Source organism: Electrona antarctica (genome assembly GCF_951216825.1).
Source record: "Electrona antarctica genome assembly, chromosome: 12".
Lineage (NCBI taxonomy): Eukaryota > Metazoa > Chordata > Actinopteri > Myctophiformes > Myctophidae > Electrona > Electrona antarctica.
The window spans coordinates 3,997,018-4,020,661 of NC_136793.1; the positions used below are offsets into that span (position 1 = coordinate 3,997,018).

Consider the following 23,644-nt stretch of genomic DNA (forward strand, 5'->3'; position numbering starts at 1 on the left):
GCCAGAAGGAGAAGGAGAAGAAGAAGAAAAAAAAACACAAAAACAATAAGTGACCAAAGTCACTTCGTGACTTCTTGGTCCCTTAATAATAATAATAATAAACCTTCTGCTGCTGCTACATGAAGAGCTGTTCTGGAGTCATAATCCCTCTGTTCCATATCCATGGAGGACAACGCGAACCTGCGTGCACGCACACACGCCACGCACACACACACACACACGCACGCACGCACGCACGCACGCACGCCACGCACACACTCACACATGCCACGTGCGCACACACACCACGCACACACACGCACGCACGCACGCACGCACAAGCACGCGCACACACACACACACACGCACACGCACACACACACACACACACACACACACACACACACACACACACACACACACACACACACACACACACACACACACACACAGTTGATTAGACAAGTTGCTGAATTAAATCTGCACAATGAACCTAACATCTGTCTAAACAACATAGAGTGTGGGACGTGTGGAGCGTTGTCCAGGGTGTTTTAGAGAAGGGAGAAGAGTCTGGGACGTGTGGAGCATTGTCCAGGGTGTTTTAGAGAAGGGAGAAGAGTCTGGGACGTGTGGAGCGTTGTCCAGGGTGTTTTAGAGAAGGGAGAAGAGTCTGGGACGTGTGGAGTGTTGTCCAGGGTGTTTTAGAGAAGGGAGAAGAGTCTGGGACGTGTGGAGCGTTGTCCAGGGTGTTTTAGAGAAGGGAGAAGAGTCTGGGACGTGTGGAGCGTTGTCCACGGTGTTTTAGAGAAGGGAGAAGAGTCTGGGACGTGTGGAGCGTTGTCCAGGGTGTTTTAGAGAAGGGAGATGAGTCTGGGACGTGTGGAGCGCTGTCCAGGGTGTTTTAAGGAAGGGAGAAGAGTCTGAGACGTGTGGAGCGTTGTCCAGGGTGTTTTAGAGAAGGGAGAAGAGTCTGGGACGTGTGGAGCGTTGTCCGGGGTGTTTTAGAGAAGGGAGAGGAGTCTGGGACGTGTGGAGCGTTGTCCAGGGTGTTTTAGAGAAGGGAGAAGAGTCTGGGACGTGTGGAGCGTTGTCCAGGGTGTTTTAGAGAAGGGAGAAGAGTCTGGGACGTGTGGAGTGTTGTCCAAGGTGTTTTAGAGAAGGGAGAAAGTCTGGGACGTGTGGAGCGTTGTCCAGGGTGTTTTAGAGAAGGGAGAAGAGTCTGGGACGTGTGGAGCGTTGTCCAGGGTGTTTTAGAGAAGGGAGAAGAGTCTGGGACGCGTGGAGCGTTGTCCAGGGTGTTTTAGAGAAGGGAGAAGAGTCTGGGACGCGTGGAGCGTTGTCCAGGGTGTTTTAGAGAAGGGAGAAGAGTCTGGGACGTGTGGAGCGTTGTCCAGGGTGTTTTAGAGAAGGGAGAAGAGTCTGGGACGTGTGGAGCGTTGTCCAGGGTGTTTTAGAGAAGGGAGAAGAGTCTGGGACGTGTGGAGCGTTGTCCAGGGTGTTTTAGAGAAGGGAGAAGAGTCTGGGACGCGTGGAGCGTTGTCCAGGGTGTTTTAGAGAAGGGAGAAGAGTCTGGGACGTGTGGAGCGTTGCCCCGGGTGTTTCAGAGAAGGGAGATGAGTCTAGGACGTGTGGAGCGTTGTCCAGGGTGTTTTAGTGAAGGGAGATGAGACTAGGACGTGTGGAGCGTTGTCCAGTGGTTTTTAGGGAAGGCAGAAGAGTCTGGGATGTGTGGAGCATCCAGGGTGTCGTATGGAAGGGAGAAGAGTCTAGGACGTGTGGAGCGTTGTCCAGGGTGTTTTAGAGAAGGGAGAAGAGTAAATATAAATGATTTATAAGTATAAATGAACTCTTTCCTCACCTCCTCAGAGCCGACACGTCCCCAGTATAAGCAGCAAACAGCAGGTTGATCACAGACTTCACCTGCAGAGAAACACAGACAGAGAAACACAGACAGAGAAACACAGACAGATAAACACAGACTGTTCTTGGGTTATTGGGTTGGTTATGTTATTGGGCTGAATGTAACTGTATGTATGTTACATTATGTTGTACATACAGTATGTAACACAATACAACTGTATGAATGTAACAAGCGTTCCAACTGCATTCCCCTCTGAGCTCCGCTACTCTGAGCTACGCTAGGTCTTGATGCTAATCTGACAGTATCATGTGTGTGTAGTTAACACCCCGAACGTCCGGGGTTATTTAATCCATTAAATCAGAGCGTCCAGCGATTTATAGCAGCGGAGCACTTTTACCGACGGACCGGATGTTATCCCGGATGTAGCTGTAGCAGCTAGATGTAGCCAAAACACTCTAGAGGCGATCGACAACAACGGGAGGTATGATTAATTCTAACGTGACTAGCGACGGGACCGCGGTGTGCCGTCTAACACAGGATCTTTGCTTAGAATTGGACGGAATGATTTAGATCAAGAGTTATTCACGTTTTAAGATTTTCGATCTCGTCGGCTAAAATGGGGGGGAACATTTTGGATGACGTCCCAACCGGAAAATAACATTGAGTGTTGCGCAACAGACGCTCCCAGCCTGTGGAGTGATGCGATGTGTTTTGATATCAATAAATCTCCGTCCTTTTGAGCGATGGGCGTTACTAATCGATTGAACGGAGAACGCCGTCCTTGGCGCTCAGGGTGTTAACTTATCTAGTCTAATAGTAACATGTGTTTGTAGTTAACTAGTAAACTACTCATTAGCCTGGCCCAGCCAGCGTGCTTTATTTATTTTATTTCTTTTTTTTTTTAACAGTTGTACACAAAATACGGTATCTTCAATCCTCATGGTGTCTGATGGTCTGGGTATCTAAGACCTCATGGTGTCTGATGGTCTGGGTATCTAAGACCTCATGGTGTCTGATGGTCTGGGTATCTAAGACCTCATGGTGTCTGATGGTCTGGGTATCTAAGACCTCATGGTGTCTGATGGTCTGGGTATCTAAGACCTCATGGTGTCTGATGGTCTGGGTATCTAAGACCTCATGGTGTCTGATGGTCTGGGTATCTAAGACCTCATGGTGTCTGATGGTCTGGGTATCTAAGACCTCATGGTGTCTGATGGTCTGGGTATCTAAGACCTCATGGTGTCTGATGGTCTGGGTATCTAAGACCTCATGGTGTCTGATGGTCTGGGTATCTAAGACCTCATGGTGTCTGATGGTCTGGGTATCTAAGACCTCATGGTGTCTGATGGTCTGGGTATCTAAGACCTCATGGTGTCTGATGGTCTGGGTATCTAAGGTGACATTCACACCAGAAAGCTTTGCTGCGATTAAAACGAATCCTGCTGCCCATTGTCAGAAAGTGCACTTCGTTTGGCAGGTGTGAAGGCTCATTCGAATCCTAATGCGTATCAAAGAACCGCATTCTACTCCGAGCAAAAACAGGCGCTTCGCTTCCAATCGCACTTGATTACGATTCGGTGCAGGTGTGAATGTAATCCGCAGTAAATAAAGGAAATGAAGCAAACAATGTGGCGGGTGAGGAGCTGAACACAGTTGGAGACGGAGAAGGCATATTTTACGCAGCGCAAAGATGTCCCGTTACCGTGGATAGACGTGGTCGAATGAGGAGACTGAAGCCCTGATCGAAATTAGGACGAGTAGCCTACATTAATCAATTGCTTAAGGAAACACATAAAAACACTGCAGTGTATTATAGCCTACACTACAGAATATTCTGTCCGTCTGTCTGTGCGTGCCGTAAACATGGAGTGCCGTCACTGTGTGGGGACTGGGGACTTTCATCTTGATAAACTTGTAAACATTTTGCGCTGCTGTCTGTTATATCAGTGCGCTCAGCGCTGTGGGGTGGGGTGGGTCCAGTCCCAGACGGCACGACACATGCACGTTATGAGTATAATTTGACATTTTGATCACCATAGATTTCACTGTGTAGGCTATAGTTTATGAATGGAACACATTGATACAGGTCTCCCCTGCTGCGTTTCCAATTGCTGCGGATGACAGTGTGAAGGCAAACCGCAGCAAATTAAATATGCAAGAATCCAAATTCTCCGCCCATTCGCATTCGAGTCTACCGAAGTATTAGGTGAGAATGTGACCTAAGACATCATGGTGTCTGATGGTCTGGGTATCTAAGACCTCATGGTGTCTGATGGTCTGGGTATCTAAGACCTCATGGTGTCTGATGGTCTGGGTATCTAAGACCTCATGGTGTCTGATGGTCTGGGTATCTAAGACCTCATGGTGTCTGATGGTCTGGGTATCTAAGACCTCATGGTGTCTGATGGTCTGGGTATCTAAGACCTCATGGTGTCTGATGGTCTGGTCTTAGATACCCATCAGACACCATGAGGTCTTAGATACCCAGACCATCAGACACCATGATGTCTTAGGTCACATCCTCACCTAATACATCGGTAGACTCGAATTGCCCTTTTACCCATCTGTAAAACAACTGCCCTTTTACCCGTCTGTAAAACAACTGCCCTTTTACCAGTCTGTAAAACAACTGCCCTTTCACCCGTCTGTAAAACAACTGCCCCCTTTTACCCGTCTGTAAAACAACTGCCCTTTTACCAGTCTGTAAAACAACTGCCCTTTCACCCATCTGTAAAACAACTGCCCTTTCACCCGTCTGTAAAACAACTGCCCTTTCACCCGTCTGTAAAACAACTGCCCTTTCACCCGTCTGTAAAACAACTGCCCCCTTTTACCCGTCTGTAAAACAACTGCCCCCTTTTACCCGTCTGTAAAACAACTGCCCTTTTACCCGTCTGTAAAACAACTGCCCTTTCACCCGTCTGTAAAAAAAACTGCCCTTTTACCCGTCTTTAAAACAACTGCCCTTTTACCCGTCTGCAAAACAACTGCCCTTTCACCCGTCTGTAAAACAACTGCCCTTTTACCCGTCTGTAAAACAACAGTCCTCTCCAGACCACGAATGTAGCATTTCTGGGGGGTATCTTACCCGCTGGTCCCCCCCCCTCTCGTCGCGGGACGTGTTTCTACAGATAGAGGTTATAGGGGGGTATTTGGGGGTATTTGGGGGCATTTGGGATTATTTGAGGGGTATTTGGGGGGTATTTGGGGGGTATTTGGGGGTATTTGGGGGGTATTTGGGGGGTATTTGGGGGGTATATTTGGGGGGTATATTTGGGGGGTATTTGGGGGGTATTTGGGGGTATATGTGGGGGGTATTTGGGGGTATATTTGGGGGGTACCTTACCCGCTGGTCGCCCCCCTCTCGTCGGGGGTCGTGTTTCTTGGCAAAGTGTCTCAGGTTGTCGTAGTTGTGGAAGTTAAACAGCTCCACCAGGTCCTGAAAGATACATAATTACACTTTATTATTAACCAGGTCCTGAAAGATACATAATTACACTTTATTATTATCCAGGTCCTGAAAGATACATAATTACACTTTATTATACATATACAGGTCCTGAAAGATACATAATTACACTGTATTAACTCTACATACTGTATACACATTTACACTTTATCAACAGTTGACAGTTATTAACAGTTGACAGACTCCCACGTTGACTGTCTAGTTCAGCGCTACTCAACCCGCGGCCCGCGGCCCGCATGCGGCCCATGCAACATGTCTCTGCGGCCCGTCCTCCCGTCATGGTCATTGTGATGATCGGGGATCATATATGAGTGTTATTGTTGTGAGATATGAATAGCCTTTGTATGGGCATATTTATATTTACTGTAGAGTTCTCACATTGTTATCGGCTACACAGTACCAGGGTGGGGGGAGTGGTTCTTATCGGCTACACAGTACCATGGTGGGGGGAGTGGTTGTTATCGGCTACACAGTACCAGGGTGGGGGGAGTGGTTGTTATCGGCTACACAGTACCAGGGTGGGGGGAGTGGTTGTTATCGGCTACACAGTACCAGGGTGGGGGGAGTGGTTCTTATCGGCTACACAGTACCAGGGTGGGGGGAGTGGTTGTTATCGGCTACACAGTACCAGGGTGGGGGGAGTGGTTGTTATCGGCTACACAGTACCAGGGTGGGGGGAGTGGTTCTTATCGGCTACACAGTACCATGGTGGGGGGAGTGGTTGTTATCGGCTACACAGTACCAGGGTGGGGGGAGTGGTTGTTATCGGCTACACAGTACCAGGGTGGGGGGAGTGGTTGTTATCGGCTACACAGTACCAGGGTGGGGGGAGTGGTTGTTATCGGCTACACAGTACCAGGGTGGGGGGAGTGGTTGTTATCGGCTACACAGTACCAGGGTGGGGGGAGTGGTTGTTATCGGCTACACAGTACCAGGGTGGGGGGAGTGGTTGTTATCGGCTACACAGTACCATGGTGGGGGGAGTGGTTGTTATCGGCTACACAGTACCAGGGTGGGGGGAGTGGTTGTTATCGGCTACACAGTACCAGGGTGGGGGGAGTGGTTGTTATCGGCTACACAGTACCAGGGTGGGGGGAGTGGTTGTTATCGGCTACACAGTACCAGGGTGGGGGGAGTGGTTGTTATCGGCTACACAGTACCAGGGTGGGGGGAGTGGTTGTTATCGGCTACACAGTACCAGGGTGGGGGGAGTGGTTGTTATCGGCTACACAGTACCAGGGTGGGGGGAGTGGTTGTTATCGGCTACACAGTACCAGGGTGGGGGGAGTGGTTGTTATCGGCTACACAGTACCAGGGTGGGGGGAGTGGTTGTTATCGGCTACACAGTACCAGGGTGGGGGGAGTGGTTGCCTGTGTTTTCCCTAATCCTCCGCAGGTGGACTGAGTGATGATTGACACCTAGAGAAGCTGGCCCGTCTGTCGGGGAGTGATCGGCCCTGACTGGCTGTCGGTCTAGAGTGGGAGTGTCTGTCGGGGAGTGATCGTCCCTGACTGGCTGTCGGTCTAGAGTGGGAGTGTCTGTCAGGGAGTGATCGGCCCTGACTGGCTGTCGGTCTAGAGTGGGAGTGCTCCTGATCATGGCTCTCCCTACTCACCTATGCTATATCAGTCAGTCTGTTCCTGGAAGGTGGTGGGGAGACAGGCCGGAATCCTCTCTCTCCCAGCCGCCACACTGACTGTGGACTTTTGCCATACTGTTTGATATTTAGTTTGTCCCTTCGGAAAGGACTCGTTCCTCTTTAGTTGTAGTGTTAATTTGTGTCTGTTTGCTAGGTCTTTTCTTTTGAGTTTCTATTCTGTAAAGCATCCATTTCATTATTTAATTCATCTTTATATAAATAAATATTCGAATTTTGAAGCTGGTTTCCTGTCGATCCATTAAATGTTACACTTAATTACCCCTAGACATATTGGGTTGTAACAGTCATACCAATACAATCTTTTTTTTCTGCTTTCAGTGGAAAAGTAATTTCTAGCGTTTCTAACCACACGATGCGATCAGGTGCTACTGAGCTGTTTGTTCTACTGAGCTGTTTGTTCTACTGAGCTGTTTGTTCTACTGAGCTGTTTGTTCTTCCTGCTACTGAGCTGTTTGTTCTACTGAGCTGTTTGTTTTACTGAGCTGTTTGTTCTACTGAGCTGTTTGTTCTACTGAGCTGTTTGTTCTACTGAGCTGTTTGTTCTACTGAGCTGTTTGTTCTACTGAGCTGTTTGTTCTACTGAGCTGTTTGTTTTACTGAGCTGTTTGTTCTACTGAGCTGTTTGTTCTACTGAGCTGTTTGTTCTACTGAGCTGTTTGTTCTACTGAGCTGTTTGTTCTTCCTGCTGCCAGGAAAGGTCCACACGCACAGCTGCAGCATGCATCCACGACGTGTTGAGCAGTTGTATATCGGCTCGCGTTCGTAAACAACATCGTCATGAGAAAACAGCATGTTTTGTGCAAAGATCCTATCATTATTATATCCAGAGAGCCTTATCATTATGTCCAGAGAGCCTGAACCCAGGGCCATTAGGGGCCATTAAGTAGGAAACATATGTTTGTTTCCAAAACTAATTTATAGGTATGTTATTATTTGTACCAGTTCATGAGACTGTGATCATTTCAGTAGCATTGCCCTCTTGGTTATCTCTGATATTTGATTTATTTGCAACAGTAGTCTGTTCATGATTTCATCACATTGTGTGAATAAAAGCCTAATTGTGTAACTTAATTTCATTATTAATCATTCCATGTCATGACAATAATTTTGTTCAATGAGGTTGGCTTCTGTATCAGCTTCTGTATCAGCGGTTCTCACAGGGTTAAAACCTTGTGTTTCTATGTCAGTGGTTCTCACAGGGTTAAAACCTCATGTCTCTATATCAGTGGTTCTCACAGGGTTAAAACCTCGTGTTTCTATATCAGTGGTTCTCACAGGGTTAAACCTCATGTTTCTATGTCAGTGGTTCTCACAGGGTTAAAACCTCGTGTTTCTATATCAGTGGTTCTCACAGGGTTAAAACATCATGTCTCTATATCAGTAGTTCTCACAGGGTTAAAACCTCATGTCTCTATATCAGTGGTTCTCACAGGGTTAAAACCTCGTGTTTCTATATCAGTGGTTCTCACAGGGTTAAACCTCATGTTTCTATATCAGTGGTTCTCACAGGGTTAAACCTCATGTTTCTGTATCAGTGGTTCTCACAGGGTTAAAACATCATGTTTCTATATCAGTGGTTCTCACAGGGTTAAAACCTCATGTCTCTATATCAGTGGTTCTCACAGGGTTAAAACCTCATGTTTCTATATCAGTGGTTCTCACAGGGTTAAAACCTCGTGTTTCTATATCAGTGGTTCTCACAGGGTTAAAACATCATGTCTCTATATCAGTGGTTCTCACAGGGTTAAAACCTCATGTTTCTATATCAGTGGTTCTCACAGGGTTAAAACCTCGTGTTTCTATATCAGTGGTTCTCACAGGGTTAAAACCTCATGTTTCTATATCAGTGGTTCTCACAGGGTTAAAACCTCATGTTTCTATATCAGTGGTTCTCAAACTATTTCATGTCAAGGACCCCCAAGATTATATGTAATTGGCCTCCGACCCCCATCTGAAAATATGTTGTTCCAGGGACCCCCCCCCCCCCCAAGCCCGTAGCGTAGCTATGAGCTTGTAGATCTGCTATTTTTCAATAGCTAAATTATAACATAATGTTTGAATGTTTTGTCGCTCACTTTCTTAAATGCTCTCTCTCTGTAGTACCCTCGATCAGACCCACTAGGGAAAGACCAGGGCCACACAATCCGTTGCTCCGGAACTACTCTGCCGGGACTGGGAGAACCAGATTCTGGCTCTGTGGGTTGACTCCTGTCCGGGCCGCTCCTACGTCTCACCAGGTCCACTCCTGCTCTCACCAGGCCCAGGACCTGTGCGTTGCACCAGACTCCCAGCACCAGACACTCCATTCAGGAGTGGTGGATTATAATGGCCCTCCTAAAGGCCTCACCGAGGGTTTGTTGGGCTTCCTCCTCACGGAGGACACAGGCTGGGGTGCTAACCCATACTGCTCCCCTCCTCACGGAGGACACAGGCTGGGGCGCTAACCCATACTGCTCACCTCCTCACGGAGGACACAGGCTGGGGCGCTAACCCATACTGCTCACCTCCTCACGGAGGACACAGGCTGGGGCGCTAACCCATACTGCTCACCTCCTCACGGAGGACACAGGCTGGGGCGCTAACCCATACTGCTCACCTCCTCACGGAGGACACAGGCTGGGGCGCTAACCCATACTGCTCCCCTCCTCACGGAGGACACAGGCTGGGGCGCTAACCCATACTGCTCACCTCCTCACGGAGGACACAGGCTGGGGCGCTAACACATACTGCTCACCTCCTCACGGAGGACACAGGCTGGGGCGCTAACACATACTGCTCACCTCCTCACGGAGGACACAGGCTGGGGCGCTAACACATACTGCTCCCCTCCTCACGGAGGACACAGGCTGGGGCGCTAACCCATACTGCTCCCCTCCTCATGGAGGACACAGGCTGGGGCGCTAACCCATACTGCTCACCTCCTCAGAGGACACAGGCTGGGGCGCTAACCCATACTGCTCCCCTCCTCACGGAGGACACAGGCTGGGGCGCTAACCCATACTGCTCACCTCCTCACGGAGGACACAGGCTGGGACGCTAACCCATACTGCTCACCTCCTCACGGAGGACACAGGCTGGGGCGCTAACCCATACTGCTCACCTCCTCACGGAGGACACAGGCTGGGGCGCTAACCCATACTGCTCACCTCCTCACGGAGGACACAGGCTGGGGCGCTAACACATACTGCTCACCTCCTCACGGAGGACACAGGCTGGGGCGCTAACCCATACTGCTGACCTCCTCACGGAGGACACAGGCTGGGGCGCTAACCCATACTGCTACCGTCTACATTCCTGGTTGTCACCCGTCTCTCCGGTGGTCACCCGTCTCTCCTGTGGTCACCAGACTATATCTGTCTCTCCGGTGGTCACCCGTCTCTCCTGTGGTCACCAGACTATTCCTGGTGGTCACGTAGTTATGATAATATTAAATATATTTACCGTACAGAAGTGGATTCCTCTCACGCTGTTCCCCAGTTTGTCCAGCGGGGGGCTCCAACACATGATGCCCATCACGTTAGGAACCACCAATAGGATTCCTCCTGCCACGCCCGACTTAGCAGGTAGACCCACCTGTAATTAATTAACACTAATTAATACACACACACATTTACACACAGTAATACCACACACACACACACACACACACACACACACACACACACACACACACACACACACACACACACACACACACACACACACACACACACACACACACACACACACACACACACACACACACACACGAGTTAGACTTTAATATATGTGACCGAGTCCAGTGGTTTGATAAACAAGGTCATTTTTCAGTTTTTTACATATTATGAAACTACATAATGTAAGCTTTCATATGATGTATTGTTCATTGAAATTGGATATGACCATCTGAAAGTTGTTGAACCGGAAACCCCAAAGTAGAGAATTTCCCCTGCAAAGATTCCAAAGATTTTAGCACCTCTGGGCCCCAGGAATGGGTGTGACAATAGATACTTGTCTCCACCCCTAATGGCTTGCATAATCACTCCCCCACACACTAACCACTCCCCCACTAGGTTAGCTGTCAGTGACACAGTGCACAGATGAGTTGAGTGGACACTTAGTAGGCAGTGTGGGAAAGTACATGTTGTTTTACTTAAGTTAAAGTATCAATATTGCAATATAGAAATATAGGACTGACGTTGTTTAGTGTATGTTTTGTAATAATACAATCTAAAAAGTAACTAGTAGGCTAACTGAGTTTTCAAATAAATACATGTGGAGTAAAACTACTTGCAGCCAACACTGCAAGTAGGCTATAATTTATTCCATGAAGTTACTTGTAGTTTTAGACCCATGCTTTTAATTGCTAAATTTAAAAATGCCGTATGTTTACATTACATTATTATTAATATACAAAGGTACCTTTTTACCCCTAAATGCATGGCTTGAATCAGCCGTGCACTGATGTGAAAGAGTTTGTTATGATCCTTTCCACTTTTAAGAAGATCACACCAGGATTTGTACTACACTATGTCATCACATTCAATATTTGAGCTGTTCTTCTAACAACAACAATGTCATGGATTGATCAAATTATATAAAAGACGGATTTCACTGCGACGCGCAATGTTATTCATTCAGTATTGATCATCAGGCAGCAGCATTCAACGGTAATGTTACAAAGATTTAAACACAGTGCTAAACCACACATAGCTACATGTGTTCACTGATATAAAGGGCAGAAGAATGGATTACAAGTAACTAAAACAATCTCGTCAGAACGCACAGCTGTGTGTGTTGTGGAGACCACAAACACAAAACTGGCAGCGACTTTTGTTTCTTCAGTGGACAACGACGGGTAATCACTTAATTGTCTCCACCAGGCCGAAGGCATGGGGAGAGAGTATGTTTTGCACTCTGTCCGTCCGCGTGTCCGTGTGTCCGTGTGTCCGTGTGTCCGTCCGTCCGTCCGTCCGTCCGCGAACAGCTAATCTCCGGCACCGTTAACCCGGTCGACGCCAAATTTTGCACACACACTCCCTGGATGCCAACGATGAACCTATGCCCCAAACTTTCCAGAACGGCCTGTTATAGCGCCACCAGGAGGCCGCTTTGTGCAAAACAAGTTTTTGGACAGTATACCTACAGATTTTGTCCAAACATCACGCAAATTGGTACACGGTCTCTCTAGAGCCATTCAACGAAACGGGTCATTCAGATTTCTCAGACTCCATCCTGATTGGCTAAGATTGGCTTCCAAAGTTTGCAGGAGTGCTCAGTTTCAAACAAAATGCTGCATATCATGAACACATCGTGTGATTTCCGTGAAATTGTGCACGCACATTCCCACTAGGCAGAGGAAGAAATGCAACGTGAACATTTTCAACTCAGCCTCATGGTGGCGCTATAACTGGCCGAAAAGTGTTTTTACCTTTAACTGCACGGATCTGTGGATAACTTTGTATGCCAACTCCCTAGAGGCCAAGGAAAAACCTTTGCCTGGAATTTTTTACATCTGCTCTTTATAGCGCCACCAGGAGGCCGACAAATGTAAAACACATTTTCTAATATTACTCCTTCAGATTTTATCCAAATTTCACGCAAATCGGTACACATGCTCTCCATAGTCATGTGATCAAGACTGGTTTGTTTGATTTCTCATAAGGGTAGGGACTAGGGGGTAGTGGCCCGTGGTAGGGACTAGACAGTAGTGGGTAGAGGGTAAAGGGTTTAGGGTAGTGTGTAGGGGGTAGTGTGTAGGGGGTAGTGTGTAGGGACTAGGGGGTAGGGGGTAGTGTGTAGGGACTAGGGGCTAGAGGGTAGTGTGTAGGGACTAGGGGCTAGAGGGTAGTGTGTAGGGACTAGGGGCTAGAGGGTAGTGGGTAGGGGCTAGGGGGTAGTGTGTAGTGGGTAGGGGCTAGGGGTAGTGTGTAGGGGGTAGTGGGTAGGGGGTAGTGGGTAGGGGGTAGTGGGTAGAGGGTAAAGGGTTTAGGGTTTAGGGTAGTGTGTAGGGGGTAGTGGGTAGGGGCTAGTGTGTAGTGGGTAGGGGGTAGTGTGTAGGGGGTAGTGTGTAGGGGTAGTGGGTAGGGGGTAGTGGGTAGAGGGTAAAGGGTTTAGGGTAGTGTGTAGGGGGTAGTGGGTAGGGGCTAGTGTGTAGTGGGTAGGGGCTAGGGGGTAGTGTGTAGGGGGTAGGGACTAGAGGGTAGTGTGTAACTCACATGGAAGGCGAACTGCCCAGAGAAGTCGTACATTAGGGGGTAGTGGGTAGTGTGTAGTGGGTAGGGGCTAGGGGGTAGTGTGTAGGGGGTAGTGGGTAGGGGCTAGAGGGTAGTGTGTAGGGACTAGGGGCTATAGGGTAGTGGGTAGGGGCTAGAGGGTAGTGTGTAGGGACTAGGGGCTAGAGGGTAGTGGGTAGGGGCTAGAGGGTAGTGTGTAGGGACTAGGGGCTAGAGGGTAGTGTGTAGGGACTAGGGGCTAGAGGGTAGTGGGTAGGGGCTAGGGGGTAGTGTGTAGTGGGTAGGGGCTAGGGGGTAGTGTGTAGGGGGTAGTGGGTAGTGGGTAGGGGGTAGTGGGTAGAGGGTAAAGGGTTTAGGGTTTAGGGTAGTGTGTAGGGGGTAGTGGGTAGGGGCTAGTGTGTAGTGGGTAGGGGCTAGGGGGTAGTGTGTAGGGGGTAGTGTGTAGGGGGTAGGGGGTAGTGGGTAGAGGGTAAAGGGTTTAGGGTAGTGTGTAGGGGGTAGTGGGTAGGGGCTAGTGTGTAGTGGGTAGGGGCTAGGGGGTAGTGTGTAGGGGGTAGTGTGTAGGGGGTAGTGGGTAGGGGGTAGTGGGTAGAGGGTAAAGGGTTTAGGGTAGTGTGTAGGGGGTAGTGGGTAGGGGCTAGTGTGTAGTGGGTAGGGGCTAGGGGGTAGTGTGTAGGGGGTAGGGACTAGAGGGTAGTGTGTAACTCACATGGAAGGCGAACTGCCCAGAGAAGTCGTACATTAGGGGGTAGTGGGTAGTGTGTAGTGGGTAGGGGCTAGGGGGTAGTGTGTAGGGGGTAGTGGGTAGGGGGTAGAGGGTAAAGGGTTTAGGGTAGTGGGTAGTGGGTAGTGTGTAGGGGGTAGTGGGTAGGGGGTAGAGGGTAAAGGGTTTAGGGTAGTGGGTAGGGGGTAGTGGGTAGTGTGTAGGGGGTAGTGTGTAGGGACTAGAGGGTAGGGGGTAGTGTGTAGGGACTAGGGGCTAGAGGGTAGTGTGTAGGGACTAGGTGCTAGAGGGTAGTGTGTAGGGACTAGGGGCTAGAGGGTAGTGTGTAGGGACTAGGGGCTAGAGGGTAGTGTGTAGGGACTAGGGGCTATAGGGTAGTGGGTAGGGGCTAGAGGGTAGTGTGTAGGGACTAGGGGGTAGTGTGTAGTGGGTAGGGGCTAGGGGGTAGTGTGTAGGGGGTAGTGGGTAGGGGGTAGTGGGTAGTGGGTAGGGGCTAGGGGGTAGTGTGTAGGGGGTAGTGTGTAGGGGGTAGTGGGTAGAGGGTAAAGGGTAAAGGGTTTAGGGTAGTGTGTAGGGGGTAGTGGGTAGGGGCTAGTGTGTAGTGGGTAGGGGCTAGGGGGTAGTGTGTAGGGGGTAGGGACTAGAGGGTAGTGTGTAACTCACATGGAAGGCGAACTGCCCAGAGAAGTCGTACATTAGGGGGTAGTGGGTAGTGTGTAGTGGGTAGGGGCTAGGGGGTAGTGTGTAGGGGGTAGTGGGTAGGGGGTAGTGTGTAGGGGGTAGTGGGTAGGGGGTAGTGGGTAAAGGGTTTAGGGTAGTGTGTAGGGGGTAGTGGGTAAAGGGTTTAGGGTAGTGGGTAGTGGGTAGGGGGTAGAGGGTAAAGGGTTTAGGGTAGTGTGTAGGGGGTAGTGGGTAGAGGGTAAAGGGTTTAGGGTAGTGGGTAGTGGGTAGGGGGTAGAGGGTAAAGGGTTTAGGGTTTAGGGTAGTGTGTAGGGGTAGTGGGTAGAGGGTAGAGGGTAAAGGGTTTAGGGTTTAGGGTAGTGTGTAGGGGGTAGTGTGTAGGGGGTAGAGGGTAAAGGGTTTAGGGTAGTGTGTAGTGTGTAGGGGGTAGTGTGTAGGGGGTAGTGAGTAGGGGGTAGTGGGTAGAGGGTTTAGGGTTTAGGGTAGTGTGTAGGGGGTAGTGTGTAGGGGGTAGTGGGTAGGGGGTAGTGTGTAGGGGGTAGTGGGTAGGGGGTAGAGGGTAAAGGGTAGTGGGTAGGGGGTAAAGGGTTTAGGGTAGTGTGTAGTGGGTAGTGTGTAACTCACATGGAAGGCGAACTGCCCAGAGAAGTCGTACATTCCACAGCTGTGCATTAAACTCAGGGTGTCTCGGACCGCCTCGGGGCTCAGCACACGCTCTCCTGTGATTGGACAGAATCCTCCGTTGGCCAGCGTGGCGGCCATGACGCTGGCGCTCTCACAGGTTACCTCGATGGAACACAACTGGCACACACACACACACACACACACACACACACACACACACACACACACACACACACACACACACACACACACACACACACACACACACACAGGTCAGCGTCGGGTTCAGGCAGAATTTGAGAACCCCAGCGTGTGTGCGTTCGCTCACGTACGTGCGTGCGTGTGCGTGTGCGTGTGTCACCTGGAAGTAGAAATCCAGAATGGAGGTCATGTCGGTTCCTTCTGGGAAACACTGCAACACACACACATGTGACCTGTCAATCACCATGTAGCTGTCAATCACCATCTAGCTGTCAATCATCATCATCAACAACTACCATTGGTCGGTTTCCCAAAGAGAACATGCACACAGAGAGAGAGAGAGAGAGAGAGAGAGAGAGAGAGAGAGAGAGAGAGAGAGAGAGAGAGAGAGAGAGAGAGAGAGAGAGAGAGAGAGAGAGAGAGAGAGAGAGAGAGAGAGAGAGAGAGAGAGAGAGAGAGAGAGAGAGAGAGAGAGAGAGAGAGAGAGAGAGAGAGAGAGAGAGAGAGAGAGAGAGAGAGAGAGAGAGAGAGAGAGAGAGAGAGAGAGAGAGAGAGAGAGAGACATTACCTTCTTCTCCTTCAGGTAATATCCAATGGCAAAGTTCCTGTCTCCTGATTCACGCTCTGACTGGAACCTGAAACACCAGAGTCACTGTGATTGGCTGAAGGAAATACCAGAGTCACTGTGATTGGCTGAAAGAGCTGTCTGTCAACCCTGTAGTCCCGCAGGCAGACAGACAGAGAGACAGAGAGACAGGCAGACAGACAGACAGACAGACAGACAGACAGACAGGCAGGCAGACAGACAGACAGACAGACAGACAGACACAGACAGACAGACAGACAGACAGACAGACAGGAAAAGGAACTCACGTAGCGTTGCTGAAACCCACATACTCGTTTCCCGCCATCTTGTTCAGGAAGTCCATGACCTTATATGGAGACATGGAGACAAGATGGTAACCATTAGCAACTAGGCTCGTCCCTAGCCAATCAGGTGATGGGATCGTAACCGTAGCAACTAGGCTCGTCCCTATAGCCAATCAGCTGATGGGATATTAGATTTTTGAGTGGTGTAAACCACTCCTACAACTGGCTTTTGTGTGCAGAAAAAAATGAGCATGGTTGCTATGTTCAAAATAATTTCTGACGTAATTAAATCACACCCGGGTGAACTGGATGACCGTAGCAACCATGGTCATTTTTTCTGCACAAAAACAGCCAGTTGTGAAATCACATCCGGGTGTGAGGCTAAATAATACCTTACCTTATATAATACCTTAGACATTACGTCAGACCACAGCTGATCATGCTATATAAAACCTTACACCACTCAGTTCACACGGGTGTGATTTTTTTAGAATCATGGTTAAAAAAATGTCTTCTAAATCCTGACAGTTTTCTGAAAAAAAATATGTTTCTATATCAGTGGTTCTCAAACATTTTCATGTCAAGGACCCCCAAAAATATCTGTAATTGGCCGCGGTCCCCCATCTGAAAATATGTTGTTCCAGGGACCCCCCCAGAAGCACATTTTAACGGTTTTCCAAAAATAGCAGATCTACAAGCTCGCAGCGCGGCACTCCTCGCTACGAGCTTGTAGATCTGCCATTTTTCAATAGATAGTTTAAAATGATGGTTAAAACACCAAAAGGGGTTCCTGCCATGAATGGACTTGAGCACTTCTGCGATACCTTTGGGAACTCCCCCTGCAGGCGAGTTCCGGCACTGCAGGCGTGCATTAGTGACCATAACGAACACCCTCTTGTCTAATGTTGCTTAATTAAACAATAAATTATTAATTACTTACATAATCGAATTTCTCAGCGTTGCTCGCTCCTTGCTGAGGAAGATAGAGACAGGATTCATTTATTTACATTAATATAGTCATGTAGATTTAGTCGACTAAAATCACATGACATTTATTCGACTAAAACTAGACTAACACTAAAACATTCCAGGTGACTAATTATTATGTTGTGATTTATATAATTTAAGGCTTTTAGTAAAAATATGATTGATTTATATAATTTATATAAGTTTGTTGCTGCCGGGGGGAAACCTCCCAACTCCAAAGATTAAAAAGTGCTTCGGACAAAACCTCTTAACTCCAATGGAGCCTTGATCTGTCTGCTAAAGCAGCTAACTCCACCACCTCTCAAACTGCCTGCTATAAAGCAACTAACTCCACCACCTCTCCCCCTCTCAAACTGTCTGCTAAAGCAGCTAACTCCACCACCTCTCCCCCTCTCAAACTGTCTGCTAAAGCAGCTAACTCCACCACCTCTCCCACTCTCAAACTGTCTGCTAACTCCACCACCTCTCCCCCTCTCAAACTGTCTGCTATAAAGCAGCTAACTCCACCACCTCTCCCCCTCTCAAACTGTCTGCTAACTCCACCACCTCTCCCCCTCTCAAACTGTCTGCTATAAAGCAGCTAACTCCACCACCTCTCCCCCTCTCAAACTGTCTGCTAACTCCACCACCTCTCCCCCTCTCAAACTGTCTGCTATAAAGCAGCTAACTCCACCACCTCTCCCCATCTCAAACTGTCTGCTATAAAGCAGCTAACTCCACCACCTCTCCCCCTCTCAAACTGTCTACTAAAGCAGCTAACTCCACCACCTCTCCCCCTCTCAAAATGTCTGCTATAAAGCAGATAACTCCACCACCTCTCCTCCTCTCAAACTGTCTGCTATAAAGCAGCTAACTCCACCACCTCTCCCTCTCTCAAACTGTCTGCTATAAAGCAGCTAACTCCATCTCTGAGGCAGTATTAATTATATAGAGCATTAGTATTGCTTTCTTTTCAAAATATGAGGTTTTTTAGCTGGTTTCCTCCCGACAGCAGATAATGTAATGTGTTGGAGTTAGCTGGTTTCCTCCCAACAGAGACTTGCATTAATATTTATATGTTAGAAATGATTCATTTATATCATTTACATTAACATGTAATTAATAATTAATCTATGTTAGAAATGATGATCATACAACAAGACAGAGATGATTGGTTGAACCCTGTGACATCATACCACAAGACAGAGATGATTGGTTGAACCCTGTGACATCATACCACAAGACAGAGATGATTGGTTGAACCCTGTGACATCATACCACAAGACAGAGATGATTGGTTGAACCCTGTGACATCATACCACAAGACAGAGATGATTGGTTGAACCCTGTGACATCATACCACAAGACAGAGATGATTGGTTGAACCCTGTGACATCATACCAACAAGACAGAGATGATTGGTTGAAGCCTGTTACATCATACCAACAAGATGGAGATGATTGGTTTGTTTACCGAGGCTAAAGTTCAAGACCTGAAACCAGATTCTACAAAACGTAGAATAAATACGGTTTTACCTTTAAGTTTACTAACTGATGAAAACTATTGGAAACTAAATGAAAACTAAGCTATGACGACTAAAACTAAGACTAAATATACTGACTATGACGACTAAAACTAAGACTAAATATACTGACTATGACGACTAAAACTAAGACTAAATATACTGACTATGACGACTAAAACTAAGACTAAATATACTGACTATGACGACTAAAACTAAGACTAAATATACTGACTATGACGACTGAAACTAAGACTAAATATACTGACTATGACGACTAAAACTAAGACTAAATATACTGACTATGACGACTAAAACTAAGACTAAATATACTGACAATGACGACTAAAACTAAGACTAAATATACTGACAATGACGACTAAAACTAAGACTAAATATACTGACTATGACGACTGAAACTAAGACTAAATATACTGACTATGACGACTGAAACTAAGACTAAATATACTGACTATGACGACTAAAACTAAGACTAAATATACTGACTATGACGACTAAAACTAAGACTAAATATACTGACTATGACGACTAAAACTAAGACTAAATATACTGACTATGACGACTGAAACTAAGACTAAATATACTGACTATGACGACTGAAACTAAGACTAAATATACTGACTATGACGACTAAAACTAAGACTAAATATACTGACTATGACGACTAAAACTAAGACTAAATATACTGACTATGACGACTAAAACTAAGACTAAATATACTGACTATGACGACTAAAACTAAGACTAAATATACTGACTATGACGACTAAAACTAAGACTAAATATACTGACAATTTCGTCAACAAATAAAAATTAAAGTGTTAGGAAGGGACTAGTGGACAAGAGATCCACTAGGAAGGGACTAGTGGACAAGATATCCACTAGGAAGGGACTAGTGGACAAGAGATCCAGTATGAGTCATTTTACACTGAAAGTCAGTCATTACGTTATTAAGTCATCAAGGCCCGCCAAAATACATTTTAGTCGACTGAATCACCTGTAGACTTAGTCGACTAAAATCACATGACATTTAGTCGACTAAAACTAGACTAACACTAAAACATTCCAGGTGACTAAAATGTGACTAAAACTAAGTGAAAACTATTCAAGAGACTATGACTAAAACTAAACTAAAACTAAAACTAAAATAGAAATTTGCTGCCAAAAACAACACTGGTTTCTATAATGTGACGAGATCTGGACCATCTGAAAAGATGTTGTTCCAGCGACCTCCCAAAAGCAAAGATTTCAGTTAAATAACTGTGAAAAAATAATATATTCAAAGATTTGCACATCACATTTTTTCACGATTTATCATATAATAGCAGATCTACAAGCTCACAGCGTCTTGGGACTGCCTCTTTCAGGATGGGCGTGTTTGTGGGAACTTTGTGGTTGCCCTAAAGGGGGCAACCAGACTATTGTAATTGTAACACTTTATTTTTACTCGAGTAACCTTTTTTTTTAAACGCTACTCCTCCCACAGTTTTAACTGTACGCACTTGACCCATATGTCAAATTGACCGGAAAAATCGGGAATGGTGTGCTTGCTCATTTCTATATGAGAAATATTGTATAGTTTAATTGATATGAATTTATTAGTGAATTAAATTTCCCCATTGACATGAATGGGAAAATGCGAAAAATCACGTTCAAGTATTTTTTCCTCGGAGACCGTAAGGGCTATAGTTACAAAACTTGGAGGGATAATTCGTAATACTTACTAAAATTAATTAACTTATAATTACATCGGTCGGCCTCATGGTGGCGCTATAACAGCCAACTTTACGTTTTGGCTTATAACTCTTGAACCGTAGGTCGTAAATTCAAAATTCCCTTCTCCCTGTATTCCATGGGCCATGACGCATCTCCCCATATAGGCCACGCCCATTTGGGTCAGGATAGATTTTCCGCCATTTTGAATTTTCTTCAAAACACACTTTTATTTTCTGATTCTACAGATTTGGTCCGAATCTCACAGAAATCGGTACACATGATCTCTGGACCTATCGGACCGCGTTTCATTTTTTTTCAAATGTTTTGAATTTTTTTTGTCCGTATCGTTCGGCCTTAATCGTCATCCGAAGTTAGCGGGAGGGGCCTATTTTACAAAAAATGCCTAAAATCACGAACGGAATGTCCAATCCATCCCAAATTTGAATCAGATGTCGTGGGTGGTTTAATCAACCAAAAGCCAAACGCGATTCTATTTTCATCCATAGGGGGCGCCGCAAATGCGAAAGATGTAACCGCTTGTTGCAGAAAATCACACCCGTATGAAGTTAGTGGCGCAACTCCGTGTGGGGGGCCCCAGAAGTCCCAGACCCACAGGAACGCGGCCAGGGTGCCAGCCCGGTTCCGGCGAGCCAGCCAGTGTCCGAAACGGTCGAGAAATGACAGAGTTACAGTGTGGGGGTCCCCCAGGGGGTCCCTCTACTGTACTGTACCTTCACTGTACTGTAACACCTCAAATCATCATATATAGGCTACAGTTAATTGTGAAAACCAACCAAACGCTATTTTTCGTGCTCGGACAGACCCAGCCAGCCAGCCAGCCAGCCAGGGACAGACCCAGGGACACACAAAGCTAGATAGAAGTGGTTGCACCACTCAAAAGTTATTTTCACAGGGGTGAGATGACATTGTAATTTGCAAGCGAAATTATCCATCCCAAATTTGAATCACTTGTCACGGGTGGGTTACGCAACCCAGAGCCGAAAGCAATTCCATTTTCATCCATAGGGGGCGCCGCAAATGTTAAAAATGTAACCGTTTGTCGCAAAAACATGATTTTTGGGGGATAAATACCCTCCGAATTACTTGTGCATGATCACAGGGGTGATTACTGGGAGGGCTTTTTTTCGTCCATAGGGGGCGCCGCGAATGCGAAAAATTTAACCATTTGTAGCCAAAACATGATTTTGGGGGGATAAATCCCCTCAAATACTTACACATGATCACAGGGGTAACTTGACCTTGTAATTGGCTGGCAATATCAGTGGGAGGGGCATATGTAAGCCGCTGCGGCAACCACACTTTGCAATTTTTTAAAATTGCGACTTTTCTAGTTTCATGACACTTTGCAGAAAAAGTAAAACTTGGTCCTGTAATGTCAGATAGTTCCTGATTGGTCCTGTAATATCAGATAGTTCCTGTTTGGTCCTGTAATGCAGGGGTTCTCAACGTTTTTGGCCGGGGACCCCCGGAAATGCTTTGGCAATGTCTCGGGACCCCCGCCCCGCCCCCTCCCGACCCCCAATATAAATTGACTGCTACAATAACCTTAAACCATTTTGGGCGGGAACCCCTTTGTGTTTTAAGCATTGTTATAATTTAGCTATTGAAAAATAGCAGATCTACAAGCTCATAGCGCGCCACCGAGTGGCGCGCTACGAGCTTGTAGGTCTGCTATTTTTGAAAAATCGTGAAAATAATTTTTTTTAAAAAATCTTTATTTTTTCTTTTTTTTTTGAAAATAATTTGGGGACCCCCTAAAATAATTTGGCGACCCCCCCGAGGGGTCGCGACCCACGGGTTGAGAACCCCTGCTGTAATGTCAGATAGTTCCTGTTTGGTCCAGTAATGTCAGATAGTTCCTGTTTGGTCCTGTAATGTCAGATAGTTCCTGTTTGGTCCTGTAATGTCAGATAGTTCCCGTTTGGTCCTGTAATGTCAGATAGTTCCTGTTTGGTCCTGTAATGTCAGATAGTTCCTGTTTGGTCAGATAGTTCCTGATTGGTCCTGTAATGTCAGATAGTTCCTGTTTGGTCCTATAATGTCAGATAGTTCCTGTTTGGTCCTGTAATGTCAGATAGTTCCTGCACTATTTATGAAACATGATTAGAATGATGTTAAACAAACTAATGTCACTACATTACATTTCTACACAGAGGAGAGGGGAGAGGAGAGGAGAGGAGAGGAGAGGAGAGGAGAGGAGAGGATTACCAACGTTGACCTTTTTGACCTGAAGGCACTGGTCATTATTTCCCTCAGTTCCTATGTCTGGAAAATATGCAAATCACATACAGTAAGACCCCGCCCATCCACACCCAGCCAGCCAATCACAGCCCACCGAGGTCTCCAGGAAAATCAGAAGAAAATAAATGCTTGCGGAAGGTTTATCATTCAGTGTTAGGATTCAGGGTAGAATTAAGAAGAGTCTATAGTTCCAAACATTGGAACTATCCCATTGAGACAAAGCAGGGTGCCTATGGGCTATAGTTCCAAACATTGGAACTATCCCATTGACACAAAGCAGGGTGCCTATGGGCTATAGTTCCAAACTTTGGAACTATCCCATTGACACAAAGCAGGGTGCCTATGGGCTATAGTTCCAAACATTAGAACTATCCCATTGACACAAAGCAGGGTGCCTATGGGCTATAGTTCCAAACATTGGAACTATCCCATTGACACAAAGCAGGGTGCCTATGGGCTATAGTTCCAAACATTGGAACTATCCCATTGACACAAAGCAGGGTGCCTATGGGCTATAGTTCCAAACATTGGAACTATCCCATTGACACAACGCAGGGTGCCTATGGGCTATAGTTCCAAACATTGGAACTATTCCATTGAGACAAAGCAGGGTGCCTATGGGCTATAGTTCCAAACATTGGAACTATCCCATTGAGACAAAGCAGGGTGCCTATGGGCTATAGTTCCACACATTGGAACTATTCCATTGAGACAAAGCAGGGTGCCTATGGGCTATAGTTCCAAACATTGGAACTATCCCATTGAGACAAAGTGGGGTGTTGTGGTCTATAGTTCCAAACATTGGAACTATCCCATTGAGACAAAGCAGGGTGCCTATGGGCTATAGTTCCAAACATTGGAACTAGGTGGAT

The 23,644-nt window shown here is 46.9% G+C and overlaps 1 protein-coding gene across 3 annotated transcripts in view; it reads right to left on the bottom strand.

Annotated features, from left to right (window-relative positions):
* Positions 1-23,644, bottom strand: part of LOC306934066 (glutaminase kidney isoform, mitochondrial) — a 63,315-nt gene that overhangs the window by 5,636 nt on the left and 34,035 nt on the right. For all 3 annotated transcript variants that reach the window (XM_079516523.1, XM_079516522.1, XM_079516524.1), the window contains exons 8-16: positions 17,226-17,258; positions 16,289-16,347; positions 15,984-16,050; positions 15,576-15,626; positions 15,215-15,391; positions 10,412-10,543; positions 5,187-5,279; positions 1,838-1,899; positions 104-180 (exon numbers count right to left, since the gene is read on the bottom strand). In XM_079516523.1, the coding sequence (XP_079372649.1) occupies positions 104-180; positions 1,838-1,899; positions 5,187-5,279; positions 10,412-10,543; positions 15,215-15,391; positions 15,576-15,626; positions 15,984-16,050; positions 16,289-16,347; positions 17,226-17,258 (751 nt within the window). The remainder of the gene's footprint in view (positions 1-103; positions 181-1,837; positions 1,900-5,186; positions 5,280-10,411; positions 10,544-15,214; positions 15,392-15,575; positions 15,627-15,983; positions 16,051-16,288; positions 16,348-17,225; positions 17,259-23,644) is intronic.